The sequence below is a fragment of the Drosophila biarmipes genome, chromosome X (assembly GCF_025231255.1).
Source record: "Drosophila biarmipes strain raj3 chromosome X, RU_DBia_V1.1, whole genome shotgun sequence".
Taxonomy (NCBI): domain Eukaryota; kingdom Metazoa; phylum Arthropoda; class Insecta; order Diptera; family Drosophilidae; genus Drosophila; species Drosophila biarmipes.
In genome coordinates, this window is record NC_066611.1 from 8963106 (window position 1) to 8980180 (window position 17075).

The following is a 17075-nucleotide window of genomic DNA, read 5'->3' on the forward strand; positions in this document are numbered from 1 at the left end:
CTGGGCGGCGGGGTCCAAAGTCCGGGTCCATTAACATCTCTACACTCGGGGCCGCTGGTAGAGGCACACCTTGCGGTCGGCATTTCCATTACATTAGGCTACCCAATAACGATCATTACTACATGATCATTGAGGCGATCGGTGCAATGCACTACACAGAGGACAAAAAGCGGATGCATTGGATTTTCCTATCGTGGTGACAGCTACTTATCATCGTGGTAAGAGCGGTCCTTCAATCAACATGATATCAGGGCTGTTTTTCCATGGGAAAGCCTCCTTAGAATGGGACAAGTGTAATGGACTTAGCTATTATCATATCAAGAACTGCTCTTCAATAGCTAAGCTATTACTCGTAGGTATTTCCATTTGGAATTTTTTGGAGTTGGAAGTGGGCAGAATTTCCCATTATATGTTGAATATAATATAAGATTTAAAAAAAGGTTCTATATAGGTGTCCAAGTTTCAAGAACTTTATATTATAGTTATGCATAATATATTCTATTACTCGTATTTATATTCATTTCGAGTTTTTTGGAGTTAGTAGTTGGAGAATATTCCATTATATTTTATATATTATATGATAGAATTTAAAGAATATAGCTTGAACAAGTCATAATCAAAGATAATCAGTTCTATTACTCGTAGGTATTTTCATTAGGAATTTTTTGAAGTTGGAAATGGGCAGAATTCCCATTAAATTTCGAATATAATATGATATCTATAATAATATATCTATGTTCTACAATAGATGTCCAAGTTCAAAAAACTTTATATTGCATATCAAATATTATAGGAAGGTATATCCATTCCAGGTATTTCCATTTGAAATCTTGAAAGTTGGAAGAGGGCAGAATTCCCATTACATATATATGGAATATAATATGATAAGATTTAAAAATAGGTTCTATAAATGTCCAATTTCTTAGAAATTTATATTATAGTTATAGTTAAATTTATTTTTTGGAGTGAGCAGTGGGGAGAATTTCCCATAATATAAGATTTCAATATATATATCGTATATTATAGTTATAATCGATTCTATTAATCGTAGTTGTTTCCCAATGACATCTTTTGAAGTAGTGGGGAGAACCTCTAATTAGATTTCGAATAATATGATAAGATGGAAGAAGGATCTATAATAGATGTCCAAGTTCACGGAACTTCATATCCCAAACCGAATATTATACTTAAGAACCTATATTATTACCACTATGATAATTTGTTTCTATGCAGCTTAAACCTTTTCTCCCTGTGCACCACATACTCGACGTCTGTGGTTTTGGGAACCCGTCGAACGAGTCACGTGTTCCATCGGTTCCTCGAGAAATACCAAGATCTCCGCGAAGCCCTTTTCTGGCCAACCGAACTCATGAATATTGCGGACCCAAATGGCTGGCGCAAGCGCAAAATAATGCCAACTATGCTGGGGCTGGCCGCTCCGAGATCGATTCCCCGGGGGGACAAGCTGGACAACTTTGTCCCGACGTCGGAGGGACTGTCGGGAGCGCAAGTCAAGGCGGTCGGCCAGACGTGGAGCATACAAATGAGCTGGACATGGGGAGCAGATGCCGGAGAGGAGGCGGCATGGCGGAGGGGCTCCCCACTCCCCCAGCCGAAATGAAAAGGAAACTCAGAGGGGCCGACGCAGACGCTCTGCCCAATCCGAAGACGGATAATTGCACGGCCATTAACGCTGTCATTATCGACAGGGACGGAGTCGCAAGTCCACTGGCCCAGTCCGGTGCAAGTCAGTGGGTTCTCCACATGGAAAATGGAGCCTGATCGACGTCTTGTGTGCTAATAATGGCATTAGACCTTGATCTTTGGCCATTGGTTTAGGTTTTTATTTTTAGCAAGATAATAGATTATTGCCCTCAGGTGTTATCGCTCTTAAAAGTATTGTAGAATAATCATAGAGGTTGTATTTTTTACTTTTAATTTTTTACTGTAATGCAGCGAATTTTAAAATATGCTTTTATATATTATATCCTACATTTTCGACTGATTCGTTAATTAAAAAGATCCTTTAATAATAAAAAAATTATATTTTTTGGTTAAAAAAAATATATTGAAATATGTTAATCTAATGGCATTTAGGTTTTTAAATTTAACAAGTTAATAAAACACGAGTTCATGTCTGACTGCTCAATCTTAAAGTTCCCTACGGGCGTTGTGACACTCTCAAAAGTTGTATAAGGCCCAAGAGTTCTAGAAGTATTATTTTTTACTTATAATTTTTAATTTTTTATTTTTTGCTGCAATCCAACTATAATTAAAGAATGCTTTAATACATTTTATCCTACATATTGGACTGATTCGTTAAAGTTAGTTAAAAAAATCCTTAAATAATAAGAAAAATTTCTAATCCTTGACTAAAAAAATGATGGCTATATATTAATCTTATAATGACATTAGAACTTTGATCTTTGTCCAAGGGTTTAGGTTTTTATTTTTAACAAGTTAATAAAATACGAGTTCATGTCCAACCTATGTTATAGTGCCCTCGGGTGTTATGACACTCTCAAAAGTGTTACAAAGCCCACGATCTCCGAAAAGTAGTCTTTTTTTTACTTTTAAGTAAACAGAACTGTACTCCAAATAATTTTAAAATAAGCTTTTGTACATAATATTCCACATTTTGAACTAGTTTAACATGTTTCAAACTACTTTTTTTACCTATAATTTTTTTTTGTTTTGATTATTTAAGGATCTTTGCAACTAACACTACCCCGACTATCTCCCCACATATTTTAAGCTCGCATTCCCGCGAATTCCGCCTCCGCTCCGAGCAGCTTCGATAGCTGCAGGCGCACTTTGATATCACATGCTCGTAAGCACACAAGAGTAGGGCCCTTATCTGGACGGCGGGCGCTCCATAACTCATGGGCTGCAGCGCCTCGGCAATTACGAGGCCTGAACCCTGCGCTGAACTCTGTATAAATCAGCGGACCGGCGAGTGCTGTCCCGATAAGGCGCCTAATCAGATACGGCGCTGGAGGAGCCTAGGGCGCTCCTCCGCTTATCGGGCGCTTTCCTCGAGTGGCAGAAGTAAGTGGACGAAATTGGCCGGCGATTCTCTTGTTCTTGTTCCAGTTTTGCGATGGTTCTTTTATTAATATTTAATATTATCAATCTAGTTGTTTAGAGCAAACATTATGGCTAGGTCTCCATACAAGTGTCTTATGTACACATATACATGCATACGTATATATATATACCAGGCATAATTCATTTTCATTAGCAATTAGACATCCTCTGGTTGGGCTCCCAGCGAGCGTACAATGGAAATTAAATAGAGATAGAAATAGCATTAGGTATTAGATTACGTGTACGTATAGCTAGGCCACACTACGCCAACGTGTGCGTACGTTTCTTTATGTATACATACTTGTACATTATATATGGGTGTGTGTATATATTGGCATATATATGGGTGTATATATTATGTGTTATTCAATGCATGCGTGGCACTTTAGCACAGCTAAAACTGACGAAAAAAAACGCTCTCTTCTCACTCCCGATCTCTGCGACTACTATATCTTACAACTAGGTTGGGGGGGGGGGGGGGGCTATACTTCAAATAAATATGTACAAAGCAGGTTGCGCAGGGGGCGGGGCGGTGGCGGGCGGTTGTTGTTCCAAGAACCCTAATCCACTTTCGGTGATCCTCTATGGGAGTACTACTGGCACTCAAAAAAAAAAAGTTACGCAAAAAAACGAATTTATAAAATACATTATAAAATGGGCGGTGCGCGTGGGGGGTGTGCGAGTGTGTGTGGTGTGAAGAGGGATGATATCCAGCTAAAGATATAGTTGTAGACGGGCTACTGTCACCCCCCTACTGAGACGACACCGCTGCCGCCGCCGCCGCCGCCGGTTTGCTCTTGGCCCCTTGGGGCTTGGCCACAGCCGCCGCGTTGTTGCTGCTGCTGCTGCTGCCGCTGGAGCTGGTGGTGTTGCTGCTGGACGTGGCGACGCTCGCGGTGGTGGGTCCAAAGGGCGAACAGGCGTCGCTGCCGCTGCCCGACTGCTCCACATTCGTGCCCATCGACGAGTTGATGAAGTTGATGTACTGGTGCAACTTGAGCGCGGCTATCAGGGAGCTCAGATAGTCGTTGATGTTGCCCTTCTGGACCTGCTTGATCTGTCGGGAGACATTTCGATAGACGCGACGGGATATCTTGTTGGACAGCCGTCCCACCGTCTGGACTGTGTGTAGGACTGGATCCTCGCTGGCGGGAACTGGCACTACAAGCAAGCAGAACAAACACCATTAATCAATCGCCAGCAGTGGCTTCAGTTATGCTTCGGTTATGGGTTATGGGTTATGGGTTATGGTTATAGACAGGTCTGTGGTTAGTACGAGTAGAGTGGCGTGGCGTGGCGTGGTGTGGCTTGGGCTTTTGTGTGTGCTTACCATAAACTTGTTGAGTTCCCTATCGATAATGCCTACGATCTCTGGATTTCTTCTAACGTACTCAACAATTTCGGTTATGATTTTCAGGGACATGGACAGAAAAACCGTCGAGGCGGCCACTAAGAATCTATCATCAATCTCTCGATCGTGATCCTGGTCGTAGCTCTGCCCAACAACAACAACTAACAAGTGGCGTGGAGAAAGAGAGATAGAGAGAGAGAGAGAGATTAATTTAGAAAATTAGTGACACTTTGTTTTTTTCGGATAAGGGAGCGGGTTAATTAAAGTTAGGGACAGGGTCAGGGCCAGGACCAGGATCAGGAGCGGGTTTCAGGGTCTCGGAGGCTAATCAACACTCATCCCTCGACTCGAAATCGTAAATATTTCTGCATACACATTTGTCCCCGTTTTGTTCTGTTTTTGTGTGTGAAATTATTGCCATGCTTGATTAGTGCTCATGCTTTTGTATTTACTTGCTATTTTTAAGGCTATTAGACGGTGTGTTAGTGGTGGACAAACAAACAGACGATCGAACGAGCAAAAGATCGGATCGGGGTTCGGCAACTTACTGTCATTTTCAGAACTCTTGCCATTCTGCACGACGGCATTTTGTTTATCATCTGAGAATTAAAAATATTTACGATTTATATTTAGCATTTTGTTTACACACCGCGCAAAAAAAGACAAACAAGCGAATTCGACTTTTGGGCCAACAGATGGAAATGGAAGGAAGCCAATAAATAATCTTCTTCCCCATCCAAGGTTTTTCAAATAAAACTTAGCCAGAATATTCGACTAATGCTTTCCGAAATAAACATAGGAATTTTCCCCACAACTTCAGTCAGTTCTTTGAGTCAGGGAAACAACTTTGCAACTATTTTCTTTAGAGCATTAGAGAATGAATGTAATTAATTGGATTAATTTAATTAAGTCTCTGAATAAGTTTTAGTCATGTTTGCGAATGATCTGATGAAATCAGTATAAAAACTTATTGGAAATGCACAAAATAGGTTTATAATTAGGTTTATTGCTTTGCTTAAGTCTTTTTTTTTACCCAGAGGTCTATAAACTTGAACTTAAAATTGAGTTTGTGATGATTCTCGAAAAATGTGCAAGGAAAATCGCTCATTGTGGCCTACTACGGGTACGGATATCCTGGCAGCACTCACCATTATCCTCCTCCACATCGGACTCGCACTTGGGGAAGTAGTACTCCAGCAGGCGCTCGGCCAGCGCCGTGGTGGTGTCCACTCCGTTGACCGCCAGGCTGCCGTACTGGGTGGCCAGCACCTCGTTGGCCTTCTGCCAGGCGAGGTCCTTCAGCGAGGCGGCCTTCTGCTGGCCGGCGGCCTTGAACTTGACCACGCGCTCCAGGTGCGGCTGCACCACGTCGATCACCTTGCTCTTGGCCTGGTTGTAGATCTCCTGCGGTGTGTCCTTGATGATCGGCGCCTTGACCTCCAGCTTGTCGATGCCCTTGACCAGGGTTTGGTCCACGTAGGCGATGGGGCGGTCCAGTTTGGTGACGAAGGGAGCCGCCGTGGTCACCGCTCGCGTCACGCAATCCTCGGCCGCCGTTAAGGCCCATTCGAAGACACGATTCTTGCCTTGAAATGAACAAAGGGTATGATATTATAGCAATGTAGCCAGTTTACTCTGAGGCAGCACACCTAGCCGTCCTATTGTTGTATTTAACAAAAAGTATTTGATAAATCTAAATGACCTTAGGCGTCATTTCATTCAGAAATTTCGAGATGTTCTAGAAAATAGCCATCCCCCGCCAGTGCGAGCAATTATTTGATAAATGTAATTGATACGGAGGTCACTCTATTCCGAAATTTCCAGGCGTTCTAGAAAGTAGTAATCCCCCACAAGTACAGGGAGGCCGCTTATCAGTTGCAACCGTAATAATAATAATAATAGAATTTCTGACTGATAAGCAACTGCGCAGTTCACGATCCCAGGGGCCCCTTGGACCCCGCTTCTATCTGTCTGGGCCCGCGGGTTTAGACTTTGATAGTTCGTCACTCGGCAAACACATCATCCAATTCCATTCCGATCCCAACAACTGCGAAATATCACAAACAAGTCGAAAGTCCAACTAGAGCGCTTGCTGTTGTTGGGGCCCCAGAAAGCCCCTAGCACCAGTGCTGCCCACAAAACTTAGTTTCCAGCCAGATCTTGGGCTTTTAGGGGGGAATGGATAATATGTGATAATAATATTTGTACAGATTGTTGTATTAATAAGCTGGGTAATGTATCAAATCGAGTTTTTAAATAAAATACATTTATATATTTTTGTATGATTTTTTTAAGATTATTTATCCACATCTAAAACAATTCTAACACTTTTATTTTTTATCATATTAAAAAATATATATCTTTTCCACAATTTGATAGATGATTTATTTGAATATTTTTAAAAACCCAACAGACAGCTTTTTATTTTGGCGTTACCTAGCTATATAGCTAACTTAGCTATTTGTCTATTTTGCGCCCCAGCTGGCATCTCCGCCAGTGCCAGTGGCGTGGCCCCTGGGTCCGCGCCGCCTCTCCCGGCCACGAAACGAGCCCCCTTTTGCGGGAGGGCGCCTCTGCGGCTGCCTTTTCCATCGCCCCTCTCTCTCGCACGCCTCTTTGCCCCGAGTGCTTTTTATTATTATGTAAATTTCGAGCGAACTTTGAACGCTACGCGTCACGAGGGCAAAGTGCCGGTCGGTGCCTGCTTTGTTGTTGCTAGGTCAGGGCTGTTGTTGTTGTGGTCGCTGTGATTTCGATCATTGAACGACCGGCAATCAATTAGCACCAATTGAGCTCAATTCCAGGCCAATTGGAAACGAGACAACAACAAAGAGCAGAGTTGTTGCTGGGTTTCGAACTCGAATTGCAACTCGAACTAAGATGGCGAAGCGAAGTCGAAAGCAACGGTTTCGGTTTCGATTGCACTGCGCGCTGCATTTGTTGTTGCCCCGCCCCTCTTTTGTTCTCTACTGGCCATGCATATGTGCAAAGTAACGGGACCCGCGCGAGTTCAATGCACTCGGATCTGTGCCGTGCAGATTTTCTATCCACTTCTCTCTCTTGCTATGTGCACTCACACTGGACTCACCTTTTACTTTGCCGTAGACATCCTGCGACTTGTCCCAGGCCGCGTTCACCACCGGCAGCTTGATGATCCTCTCGAGCGACTCGAGGTGCGGCAACAGGTCCTTGGCATCCTTGGGCTGCTCCACATCGACCGCCGTTCCATTGCCGGCCGTTCCGTTGCCGGCGGTGGCGTGTTTCTGCTCTGCACTGGCCATGGTCTTTTCTTTTCGCCGCTTATTTCACTTTTTCTTTCTTTCGCCCCTCTCTCTTGGTCTCTCTGTCAAGCTCTTTCGCTTGCCACCGCACTTTTCTTCTCTCCTCGCCTCTTTTCTTTCACGTACAAAAAAACAGCTTGCGGTGCGTGTGTGCGGGCAGGTATGTGTATGTATGTATGGCTGTGTTTGCGTTCTTCGAGCACTCTCTCTGGCACTTTTTGGCACGTCTGCACACGTCGGTTCGCTGGGACACTCTGACTGATTTGCGAGCTGCGCGGCTGGTTTATTATATGAGCGAGTGTGCCGCCAGTGTTGCCAGCGCCGAGCAGCGAAAAAGCTGAGAGCGCCAGAGGTGCCCCCGTTGGCTAGAGCAACGGCCAAGCATCGGGGGCGGGATTTGGCTAGAAAAGTTCTTCGGCTTATTATGCCCCCAAGAATTTAGTTTTCTTACAGAAATGGAGCTCTGATAAGCAGGTGTTTCAAAATAGCTATCAGCTAACTTATAATATTGGCCACTTCAAAATATAACATTTAATGTGAAATTTTCGAAAAAATCTATTGTTCAATAATAAAAATAGGTAATTTTAATATTGTTTTATCACTTTCATATCCCTCATAAAAGTGAATTTCAAGTTAAACGCTTTTAATGTTTTCAAGCGACTTATGGGAAAATAGCTAGAAAAGTTTCTCGGCTTATTATGCCCACCCAGAATTTAGATTCGTTGCAGAAATGGAGTTCTGACAAGTAGGTGTTTAAAAATAATTTTCAGCTAACTTATAATATTTGCCACTTCAAAATATAACATTTAAGGTGAAAATATTCGAAAAAATCCATTGTTCAATAATAAAAATAGGTCATTTTAATATTGTTTTATCACTTACATATCCCTCAAAAAAGTGAATTTCAAGTTAAACGCTTTTAATGTTTTCAGCGCCTTACATACAATGTAAATACAATGTTCTTACATATGTTTGTAATTGCAAAGCAAATAATATTTTACATTTTTTGATGATTAAATATATTATTTACGTTATATAAGATCATTACACAAAGAACACTGCTCCTTCTTCAAAAGTTGTGTTTTGCGACTTATGTATGTTTCTCTGCTAAAACTATGTGCATGTATATAATTTCAATACAAAAGAATATTATTATTATTATGTGTTATATAGTACTTATTTTATTTAGGCTTTACTGAGAAATAAAGTTTCAAAAAACCAAACTTTTTCGCTTTAATTTTTTTGTAAAATTTAAGTTTTGCTAAGTATTTAAAACCATCTCATTTAAATATAAACTTTTAAAAACAGTAAAATATTATTAATAATGTCTCCCAGAATATACACTTTTTTTCCTGATCATTTGATCGAAAAATCTGGCGTGAAAATAGCTGTGCTGGTAGCACTTTCAAGATAGGCATTTGGGGCAGAGCGCCAAAGCAGCGAGAGATTTCAGATTACGGCTCTCATATAATTATTATAGATGATGTGAATAACTGTTAGTACTTCAGCTTTTGTGGCAGTGCACACGAGATATAAAATATTGGAACATCAAAACCCAATTTAGCTTTAATTCATGCTAATTTAGAACGTAGCTGAAAAGTGTAATTACTATTATATATTATTATTTTTTCAGAATCATTATCATATTCTAGAGTATAATAAGTTCCCAAAACTTAATTTTTCTCAAAAACACATTTTTCGAAAACGTTTTTTGAGTTTTTTTGTGGAATAAAATATAACTTATTGGTTTGAAATTCTTCGAAGCTGGAGAAGGAGAAATATTTGGCAAAAAGAGACAGCGCCTATGTTTGTTCGCCATGCTTGACAACTAGATTAATTAATACGCAGTGTCGGGCGCAAACAAAGTTTAGATTGAAGTACATTCCAATATATGTGTGGGGCACCGCTATCATCAATGGGCAATGGGCAGCACCACGCCAGTGCTTCGTGCGACCTTTGAACCCTGCCACCGCATCGATAGTACGCCACTGCACATTCGCACAGCCAGATTCCACATTCTACGTAATGGTCGCCGAATGCTGTGTAATTCGCTTGGCATTCCAAAGTCCGGTGTGTGACAGAACGAAAACAAACTACGAGCACTACGAGCGAAACGTGCCCGACCCCTTCCTTAACACCCGAAGCCCCAAACCGAAACCCCCAGATTGTCTGATTAAATCTTCAGCACTAAGTTGTTATGCATCCTAAAACATGGCATGCCACTTGTATCTTGAAAAGCAGAGTTCAAAACACCATGTTCTTATAAAAAGCATTACAAAATGCGTTCTTTCTGGTCTACGAAATCCCAAAATCAAATACAATAAACCTCTTTTTCCGAATCTCACTACATTTTAAAGATATCTACAGCATTATTTTCTTAAAAATACTATTTTAAATATATAAATATGTTGAAAAGCAGAGTTCAAAATAACATGTTCTTATAAAAAGCATTACAAAATGCGTTCTTTCTGGTATACGAAAATACCAAAATAAAATACATTTATCATAACCTATCATTTTTATATATACTGTATTAATATTTTAAAAATATTTTATTAAATATGTATACATATAGTGGAAAGCAGAGTTCATAATAACATGTTCTTATAAAAAGCATTTCAAAATGCGTTCTTTCTGGTATATGAAAATACCAAATAAAATACTTTTATCATATCCTATCATTTTTATATATACTGCATTGTTATTTTAAAAATATTTTATTAAATATGTATAAATATACCAAAATAAAATACAGTTATCCTTTTCTTTCGAATCTCATTACATTAATTTAAAAAATCGTTATCTTAAAAACACTATTTTAAATATGTCCATATGTTAAAGCAGAGTTCAAAGTAACATGTTCTTATAAAATGATATAATACGAAATGCGTTCTTTAAGGTCTACGAAAATACCAGAATAAAATACAATTATCCTTTTTTTTAATCCCACTACATTGAAATTTTGAAATTATTATAAAAATACTTTTGTAAGTACATATATATATAAAATCTTAGAAAACATACTGATCCGGATCAATCAAAAAATCTTCTTTCAGAACCCCAAAAATATTCATACATATTCATACCTTACCAAAACGGGTTAACACCCCCGACCAATTATGCGCTATACAGGGTAATTATGTCTGTCTGATAAGGCTTAAACCGCCAGACGATCGCCCGACCATAAATGCGCATATTAACCAGGCCCTCGAGAAGGGAAGGCTACTACCGTGCGAACCGTAATCCAAAGTCCGGCACTTTCGTCACAACTTTGTTTATGTTGTAACCTAGATCAGGTGGTGGGCTTATCGCCACTTGGTCTGGTCGGGGTGCCAATCGCGATTCAGCCGTTAATAAACCAATGTAACCGATTCCACCCATTTTTTTTATAGTTACTGGTACTTCTGTGTGTGCGGACTTTGAAGTTGTGATATCTCGACATTACATTTTACGGAGGAAATCACTTCAACCATGTTTGTAAACTGATTTCGCTACCAGGTTACGAAGAGTACTAGAAAAGGGAGCAAATAGTGCTAGGGGTGTTACGAAAATGTTACGAACTATAATCAGTTGAGAAATTATGGAGCCGATCAAGGTGAAAAGTTAAGCGATGGAATAATCAGTTGGGAATTATAAGGATCTACCAAAGTAACGATTTCATCAGTTTTCGAATGTATTTTCAAATGAGATCGAAAAAAGAGATCTATTACAACGCACTTAGGTGAAAAGTTAGGTTATGAAATAACGAGTTGGGAATTATAAGGATCTAGCAAAAAACTAACGATTTCATCTGTTTTTGAATAAAATTTCAAAAGAGATCGATCAAAATGGGATAATCCCCTCGAGTGGTGGCTGCAGAGCCGGTTACAACGCACGTAGACAATCCCCAGACCGTATAGTATAGGCTCGAAAGGCCCCTGCAGAACTCGAGTATATACAGACCCACACAGGCACAGTCGCCCGTTATCTGGACCCAAAGAGTGCTCGTCTATGGGTATTTTCCCGAATGGTCGAGCCTAAAATTCCATTGGATTTTGGACAGATTGTAGGTTCGGGCATCTAGAGCAGCATCTCGGAGGCCTAGGCATGGTCTATATATAGACGGGGAAACATTCAGGTAACGATGACATATGGACGGACTTTGGATCAGCGGCGTGAGTGGGCTCTTCTATATACACATGTACTTGTGAAAGGCGAATGAGTCGCTTGCTGATTATATTAAGTTTTTATTTTCTTTTTTTCGCGCTGCTTTCTAGATGGATTGTGCCTCGCTGATAAGGGGGTTTTGAATACTTTTTACTCTCTGCTCCACGCATTTAATGCCTTTGTTTTATAATTGTCGCCGGCTATCGTTATGGGGTAAAAGCCTTTGAGCCACCTATTAAACAAAGTTCGCCAGGCTTATCGCAATCTAGTGACACACGGGTTCAAATTACTGCAGAGTCCAAATCCAGCGGCGATATAGCCTCTGAGAACCATCGAAATGGGCCAGATATACATAATACTTCTTAGTATCATCGATTTGTGTCTGCCGTCCGCTGTGCGTGTTGCGGCAGAGCTTCTTTCCACGCCCGCTGGCTTAAGCCTAAGGCAAAAATTTGGAAACCTAATAACTCTACTCACTAGAGAACACATTGATTATTCTGATGCAACACACAACTAATACCGGTAATACTAATAAAATTTGTTAGGGAATCTTACGATTTAACCATTTAAGTAAACAGAAAAGTTCTGAGGAAAAGCGGAAAGCTGTGGGAGTTCATTTTACAATCGGTCTAAAAATATTCAGGCGTTATAGCAGAGGGCTCTTCGGAATCGGGGGTACTGGGACAAGTCTGCTACGTATGGAAGCCCATTCGTCATGGGGCTGAAACCCGCAGAAGACTAGAAGGAACAAGAACGACGACGCCACAAAAAGTGGTCTGGCGGTTTGGACTTTGGACGGTTTACGTGATGTCGTCGTCGTTGTCGTCGTCCGATGACGCCGACTCCGACTGAGAAAACGCGATGCCGGTGCTGGAGCGTGTATTTCATCAAAACCGAAGAATACATTTATAAAGAGGGCAAGTCAGTATCAAAAAGAACTCTTTGACTAGTTTTGGATACACGGAATACGTCATTGCTTATGGATAAAAGAGGTTCAAACTTGTTTCGAAGGCCCCAGGGAACAAGAAAAAAAGATATTTTAAATCTATAATATAAGATATACTATCCATAGGTATTACCTGGCACCTGTCTTACGTAACTCGGCTGGGGGACAAGTCACCTTGGCGAAATTAAGTTTGCAATAAGAATAGGCGTAAGCAGGGGGCTTGCCAAGTAATTCGAGAGACTTCCCCCACTGAAACCCCATTTCCCCGGACCGATCTTGCGTAACTCCCAAGCCATCTGCCCCACTGAAATGGGATATGTGCCACTGCTCGAAGCTCCGGATCGGGGATCACATCGGCTGGGTTCCCGGCCTGAGTGGGCCTCCATTAGGCGGCAGACATCTAATCAGACGCGAATTGCCTCGTTTCGATTCATTTTCGTCTGGCTGAAAGACGCTGACACGCCGAGCACGGTACAGGCCTACGCACATGGGCACTCGTATATGTGCTTTAATGATTTCTGCGGTTTTGTGCACACGCTTATAGTGATAATATAGTTGGCCCCACGCATCGGGGGCGTGAAATGCTGGCTCTCTTTCCCTTCCTATCAGTCTGCTTCCGTTTCCCCGGCCTCTGCATTGGCCCCAATGAAATATGAAATCGGTATTTAATGCCCCATGTCACTAGGCGAATACTTGCTTAAAGAAAAGGCTAACTAAATTGATTGGTTTCAAAATGGCAGGCACTTTAGCCCATCTTTTATGGTATATGATTCTTGTAGTTTGCTTTCCGTGGTCTTAATTTATTTTATTTTATTTTTTACACCTATAATTTTTGGAATATTTAAATAATACTCATAAAACGATTTATTTCCAATAATATTAAATTTGTTTCAAGACCACTAGCGCCATCTAACTTTGATACCTCAGCACACACGCCACCTATATTTTGGTAGGTGTATAAATTCGCTCGGTGGGTGGTTGTACTCGCTAAATGGAAATACAAAGGGTTGTCAAATGTTTTGAAAAACGAACAAACCAAATAGGTATCATAAAATCGTTAAAGTTCCTTAAATTAAATCGAAAAGGTTTAAATAGCTATTATAAAATTAAATTTAATGTGGTTATATTTAAAAACAAAGAAGAAAGTAGCCTCTTGTTTATCTTAGGTCGTATAATACCGAATAGGTATGATAAAAATTAAATTAAATTTAAAATGCTTAAATGGTAGCATAAAATCGTCTAAGTACCTCAAATTAAACCAAAAATGCTTGTATCTTAGAGCAAAAAACGAAGTGCTATTATGTTTGCGAAATATATTTTTTTATTTTTAGGATTGATACAAAGCTTTGAGGCGATGGGGTCACACATAGGGATAATGGCGATCCCCAGGCAGTGTTATTTGAATAAAAAGATTTCAAATGATTAGATGATAGTATTCTTCAGCGTTGTGGAAAGCGGCCAAATAGCCGCCCATTTCCCTACAGAGATAGAGCGCCTCACTCCAATTTTTTCAGCATTCTCCTCTATGTAAAGTACTTTTTTCCAATTTTTTTGAAATTCGGAGGAGTTTGTGCCACTCCCTTGGAAAAGTCTCTTCTTGTGTTGCCTGTTGGCCCTCCACCTTGGCGAGGAGTGCCTCCAGTCTCGCCTCAAAAGATTTATAAAGAGCAGCATTTTGGTCCTCTAGATGATGAAGTTATCATTGATTATCAGTATTTTTGGAATTTCAGCAAACCATTTCCAAAAATATGTTGTCAAGCTAAATCAAACAAAAGCCCCTCTTAATAAGCAAGCAAAAAAAAAGTTTTTTTAAACACTCTTCAGAATCTCTTTACCTATAACTTTTGAACGCATCATCGGATTTGAACAAAAAAGATGTCTTTGGACGTGTTTTCACCTTTATAAATAAACTACTTAAAAATAATTGCTACACGATTTGATTTTAATAAATATTACTTTAAAACAAAAAAATATAAGCGATACGAATCGCAAAACTGTGTATCACTCGGATCATCATCTAAAAAGTGAGAATGGGTTTTGTAGTTGAGGCAAAACAAGATATTATCGACTTTAACCCGGTTTTTGACCTTATACGAATCGATTTTCGGAAGGCCTATTGTTTGTGATTAATTATGAATTCGCGAAATGCACTTAAAAGCCGCTGAAAATAGCCCAAAAACGGGGCTGAGGCGGTCTGTTTCCGATAAATTATTGAGTTGTTGTGAGGTCGAAACGGGGTCGGTTGAGGGAACTGCTCCACCTGTTGTGCCTCCTGCGCCCGTCGGCCACCTGGGCCACGCAATCATCCGCGAACGGCCGACGGCAACGGAGCTTTCGCCATGGATCTCGCACCAACCGACGCCACGCCCACCGCCGCCGCCTTCCGGCTGGTGCTGCTCAGCAAGTCGAATCCCGTGATGGGCTGCTACATGTTCTGGACTAGCCTGCTGGTGTTCAAGATGCTGCTGATGTCGCTGCTCACGGCCCGCCAGCGGATGAAAACCAAGACCTACGCCAACCCGGAGGACTTGCGGATCAGCCGCAGTCCGGAGGTTCGATTCGGAGACCCCAACGTGGAGCGGGTGCGCAGGTAAGTGTATAATATACTTCATCCATTTCGAGCTGAAAAAAATATGTGCTTAATGTGATTTTCTTATTATTTTACTTATAAATACCTTCTTATTTTAAACTTTACTTTAAAAAAATTCAAGGCCATCAAGAATTCGCGCTTGTACACTTCTAAACAGTCGATAAATATTTTTAATTATTGTTAAAAAATAATTGTTATTTATTATTAATTTTTAAACTACGATTTGTGTAAGGTTTTAAGTTCTTTAAAATGTTTGTTATATGTATTATTTTACACTTTTCTAAAAATTTAGTTAAACGTTTAAATCAAAAGCTGAAGAATTCGCGTTTGTCCAATTTAAAGCAGACGAAAAATAATAATAATATTGAAAATAAAAGTATTATTTAATTTATAATTTATACCTTATTGAAAATGATCAAATCATTTTGAATTATTTGGTATTATTTTTATACATTTTCTTTAAAAATGATTAAAATCGGAAGAATTCGCGTTTGTCCCATTTAAATGTTTTTAATATTTAACTTATAATTTAACCTTATTATTTTTACCCTTTTTATCAATAAGGTTTTAGGTTCCTTGAATCTTTTCAGATGATAATTTATGGTATTATTTCGTATTCACACTTTTCCAGAAAATTAATTCAAACTTAATGATTTAAAGCTGAAGAATTCGCGCTCGCCATAATACTGAAAATAATAGTGCTTGCTCTTAGAATTGAACTTAAAAATAACACAATGTTATTTTAACCCTTTTCTATGTATAAAGCTAAAGTTCTTGGGCTTTTCGCAGGGCCCATCGCAACGATCTGGAGAACGTTTTGCCATTCCTTCTAATGTCGCTGGTGTATGTGGCCAGCGGACCGAATCCCCTGACCGCCCGCCTGCTCATCCGCATCGGAGCAAGTGCCCGGCTGCTCCACACGGTGGTCTACGCACTAATCCCGGTTCCGCAGCCAGCCAGAGCCCTGGCCTTCTTCACCACCTTCGCCATCACCTGCTTCGAGGCGGGCTACGTGCTCATCTGCTGTATCAAATACATTTAGTCTGCTACTGACCCCCACCTGGTCCGAAAGCTACTCACTGCTTTGCGCCAGGGATGTCGAGTTAGGAGTAAGAGTTAGGTACAAAACTAGGTACCTAGTTCAGAGAAAATATTGGAATTAAACTTACTCTCTAGTTTCTTAAGTTCTTCAAATGATTTACAAATACTCTGAGGTGATATTTCTTTCCGATTCAACTATAATTATTAATATAATATTTACTAGTTTAAATCTAAGAAAAGTTAGGTACTTTTTTTACTCTACACTAGTACAACTTTTTAGCTTAATATCAAATTAAATATTCTTTTTAGGAAATAAGCTTGTAGAGCACCCTTAGTCACATAACTACTCAGCCCTACGCATAAGCAACACCAGTGATGAGGAGTTAAAAGTCTAGGTACAAAGCTAGGTACTTACTTTAAGGTAACAATTGGATTTAAGTGTACTCTAGTGTATTTAGGTCTTAGGTACTTATAAACATATTGTTTACCTACAAATACTTTTCAATATCAATTAACAGTTTTTTTCAAATATGTAATATTCAGTAGATTAAATCATGGAACAGTAACATACTTTTTCATACCTTTTAAGTAGTATTCTTGTAGAGTACCCCACTTGGGCAAAGTAGATTAAAT

General features: G+C 40.0%; 2 protein-coding genes and 1 long non-coding RNA gene across 6 annotated transcripts; 2 read left to right on the forward strand and 1 right to left on the reverse strand.

Moving 5' to 3' along the window:
- The first annotated feature begins 87 nt into the window (after positions 1-87).
- LOC127010954 (uncharacterized) lies at positions 88-2066 on the forward strand. Its single transcript, XR_007763918.1, has 2 exons — positions 88-218; positions 1234-2066. It is a non-coding gene; the product is annotated as an uncharacterized LOC127010954 (long non-coding RNA).
- Positions 2067-3073: 1007 nt separating this feature from the next.
- LOC108026356 (lipid storage droplets surface-binding protein 2) lies at positions 3074-7995 on the reverse strand. Of its 4 annotated transcripts, XM_017097284.3 has the most exons (5): positions 7527-7995; positions 5587-6024; positions 4987-5037; positions 4418-4599; positions 3971-4248 (listed from the first exon to the last, which is right to left on the reverse strand). In XM_017097284.3, the coding sequence occupies exons 1-5, from the start codon at positions 7717-7719 to the stop codon at positions 4105-4107; spliced, it is 1008 nt and encodes a 335-aa protein (XP_016952773.1). In that variant the 5' UTR covers positions 7720-7995; the 3' UTR covers positions 3971-4104. The 4 variants fall into 4 exon arrangements, with proteins under 4 accessions (XP_016952755.1, XP_016952764.1, XP_016952773.1 ...); XM_017097266.3 differs by lacking the exon at positions 4418-4599 and having other exon boundaries at positions 3074-4248; XM_017097292.3 differs by lacking the exon at positions 4987-5037.
- A 7155-nt stretch (positions 7996-15150) lies between these two features.
- LOC108026505 (microsomal glutathione S-transferase 1) lies at positions 15151-17030 on the forward strand. Its single transcript, XM_017097454.3, has 2 exons — positions 15151-15401; positions 16191-17030. Exons 1-2 carry the CDS (start codon positions 15151-15153, stop codon positions 16441-16443), a joined length of 504 nt encoding a protein of 167 aa, XP_016952943.1. The 3' UTR covers positions 16444-17030.
- Positions 17031-17075: the final 45 nt, after the last annotated feature.

What these genes read in the sequence shown, in the direction of transcription:
- LOC108026356 (XM_017097266.3), bottom strand. Translation starts at nt 7,719, where the DNA reads ATGGCCAGTGCAGAGCAGAAACACGCCACCGCCGGCAACGGAACGGCC. An exon ending in TGTCTACGGCAAAGTAAAAG is followed by an intron (nt 6,025 to 7,526) that starts GTGAGTCCAGTG and finishes GTTCATTTCAAG; the next exon opens with GCAAGAATCGTGTCTTCGAA. An exon ending in CGATGTGGAGGAGGATAATG is followed by an intron (nt 5,038 to 5,586) that starts GTGAGTGCTGCC and finishes TTTAATTCTCAG; the next exon opens with ATGATAAACAAAATGCCGTC.
- LOC108026505 (XM_017097454.3), top strand. Translation starts at nt 15,151, where the DNA reads ATGGATCTCGCACCAACCGACGCCACGCCCACCGCCGCCGCCTTCCGG. An exon ending in AACGTGGAGCGGGTGCGCAG is followed by an intron (nt 15,402 to 16,190) that starts GTAAGTGTATAA and finishes GGCTTTTCGCAG; the next exon opens with GGCCCATCGCAACGATCTGG.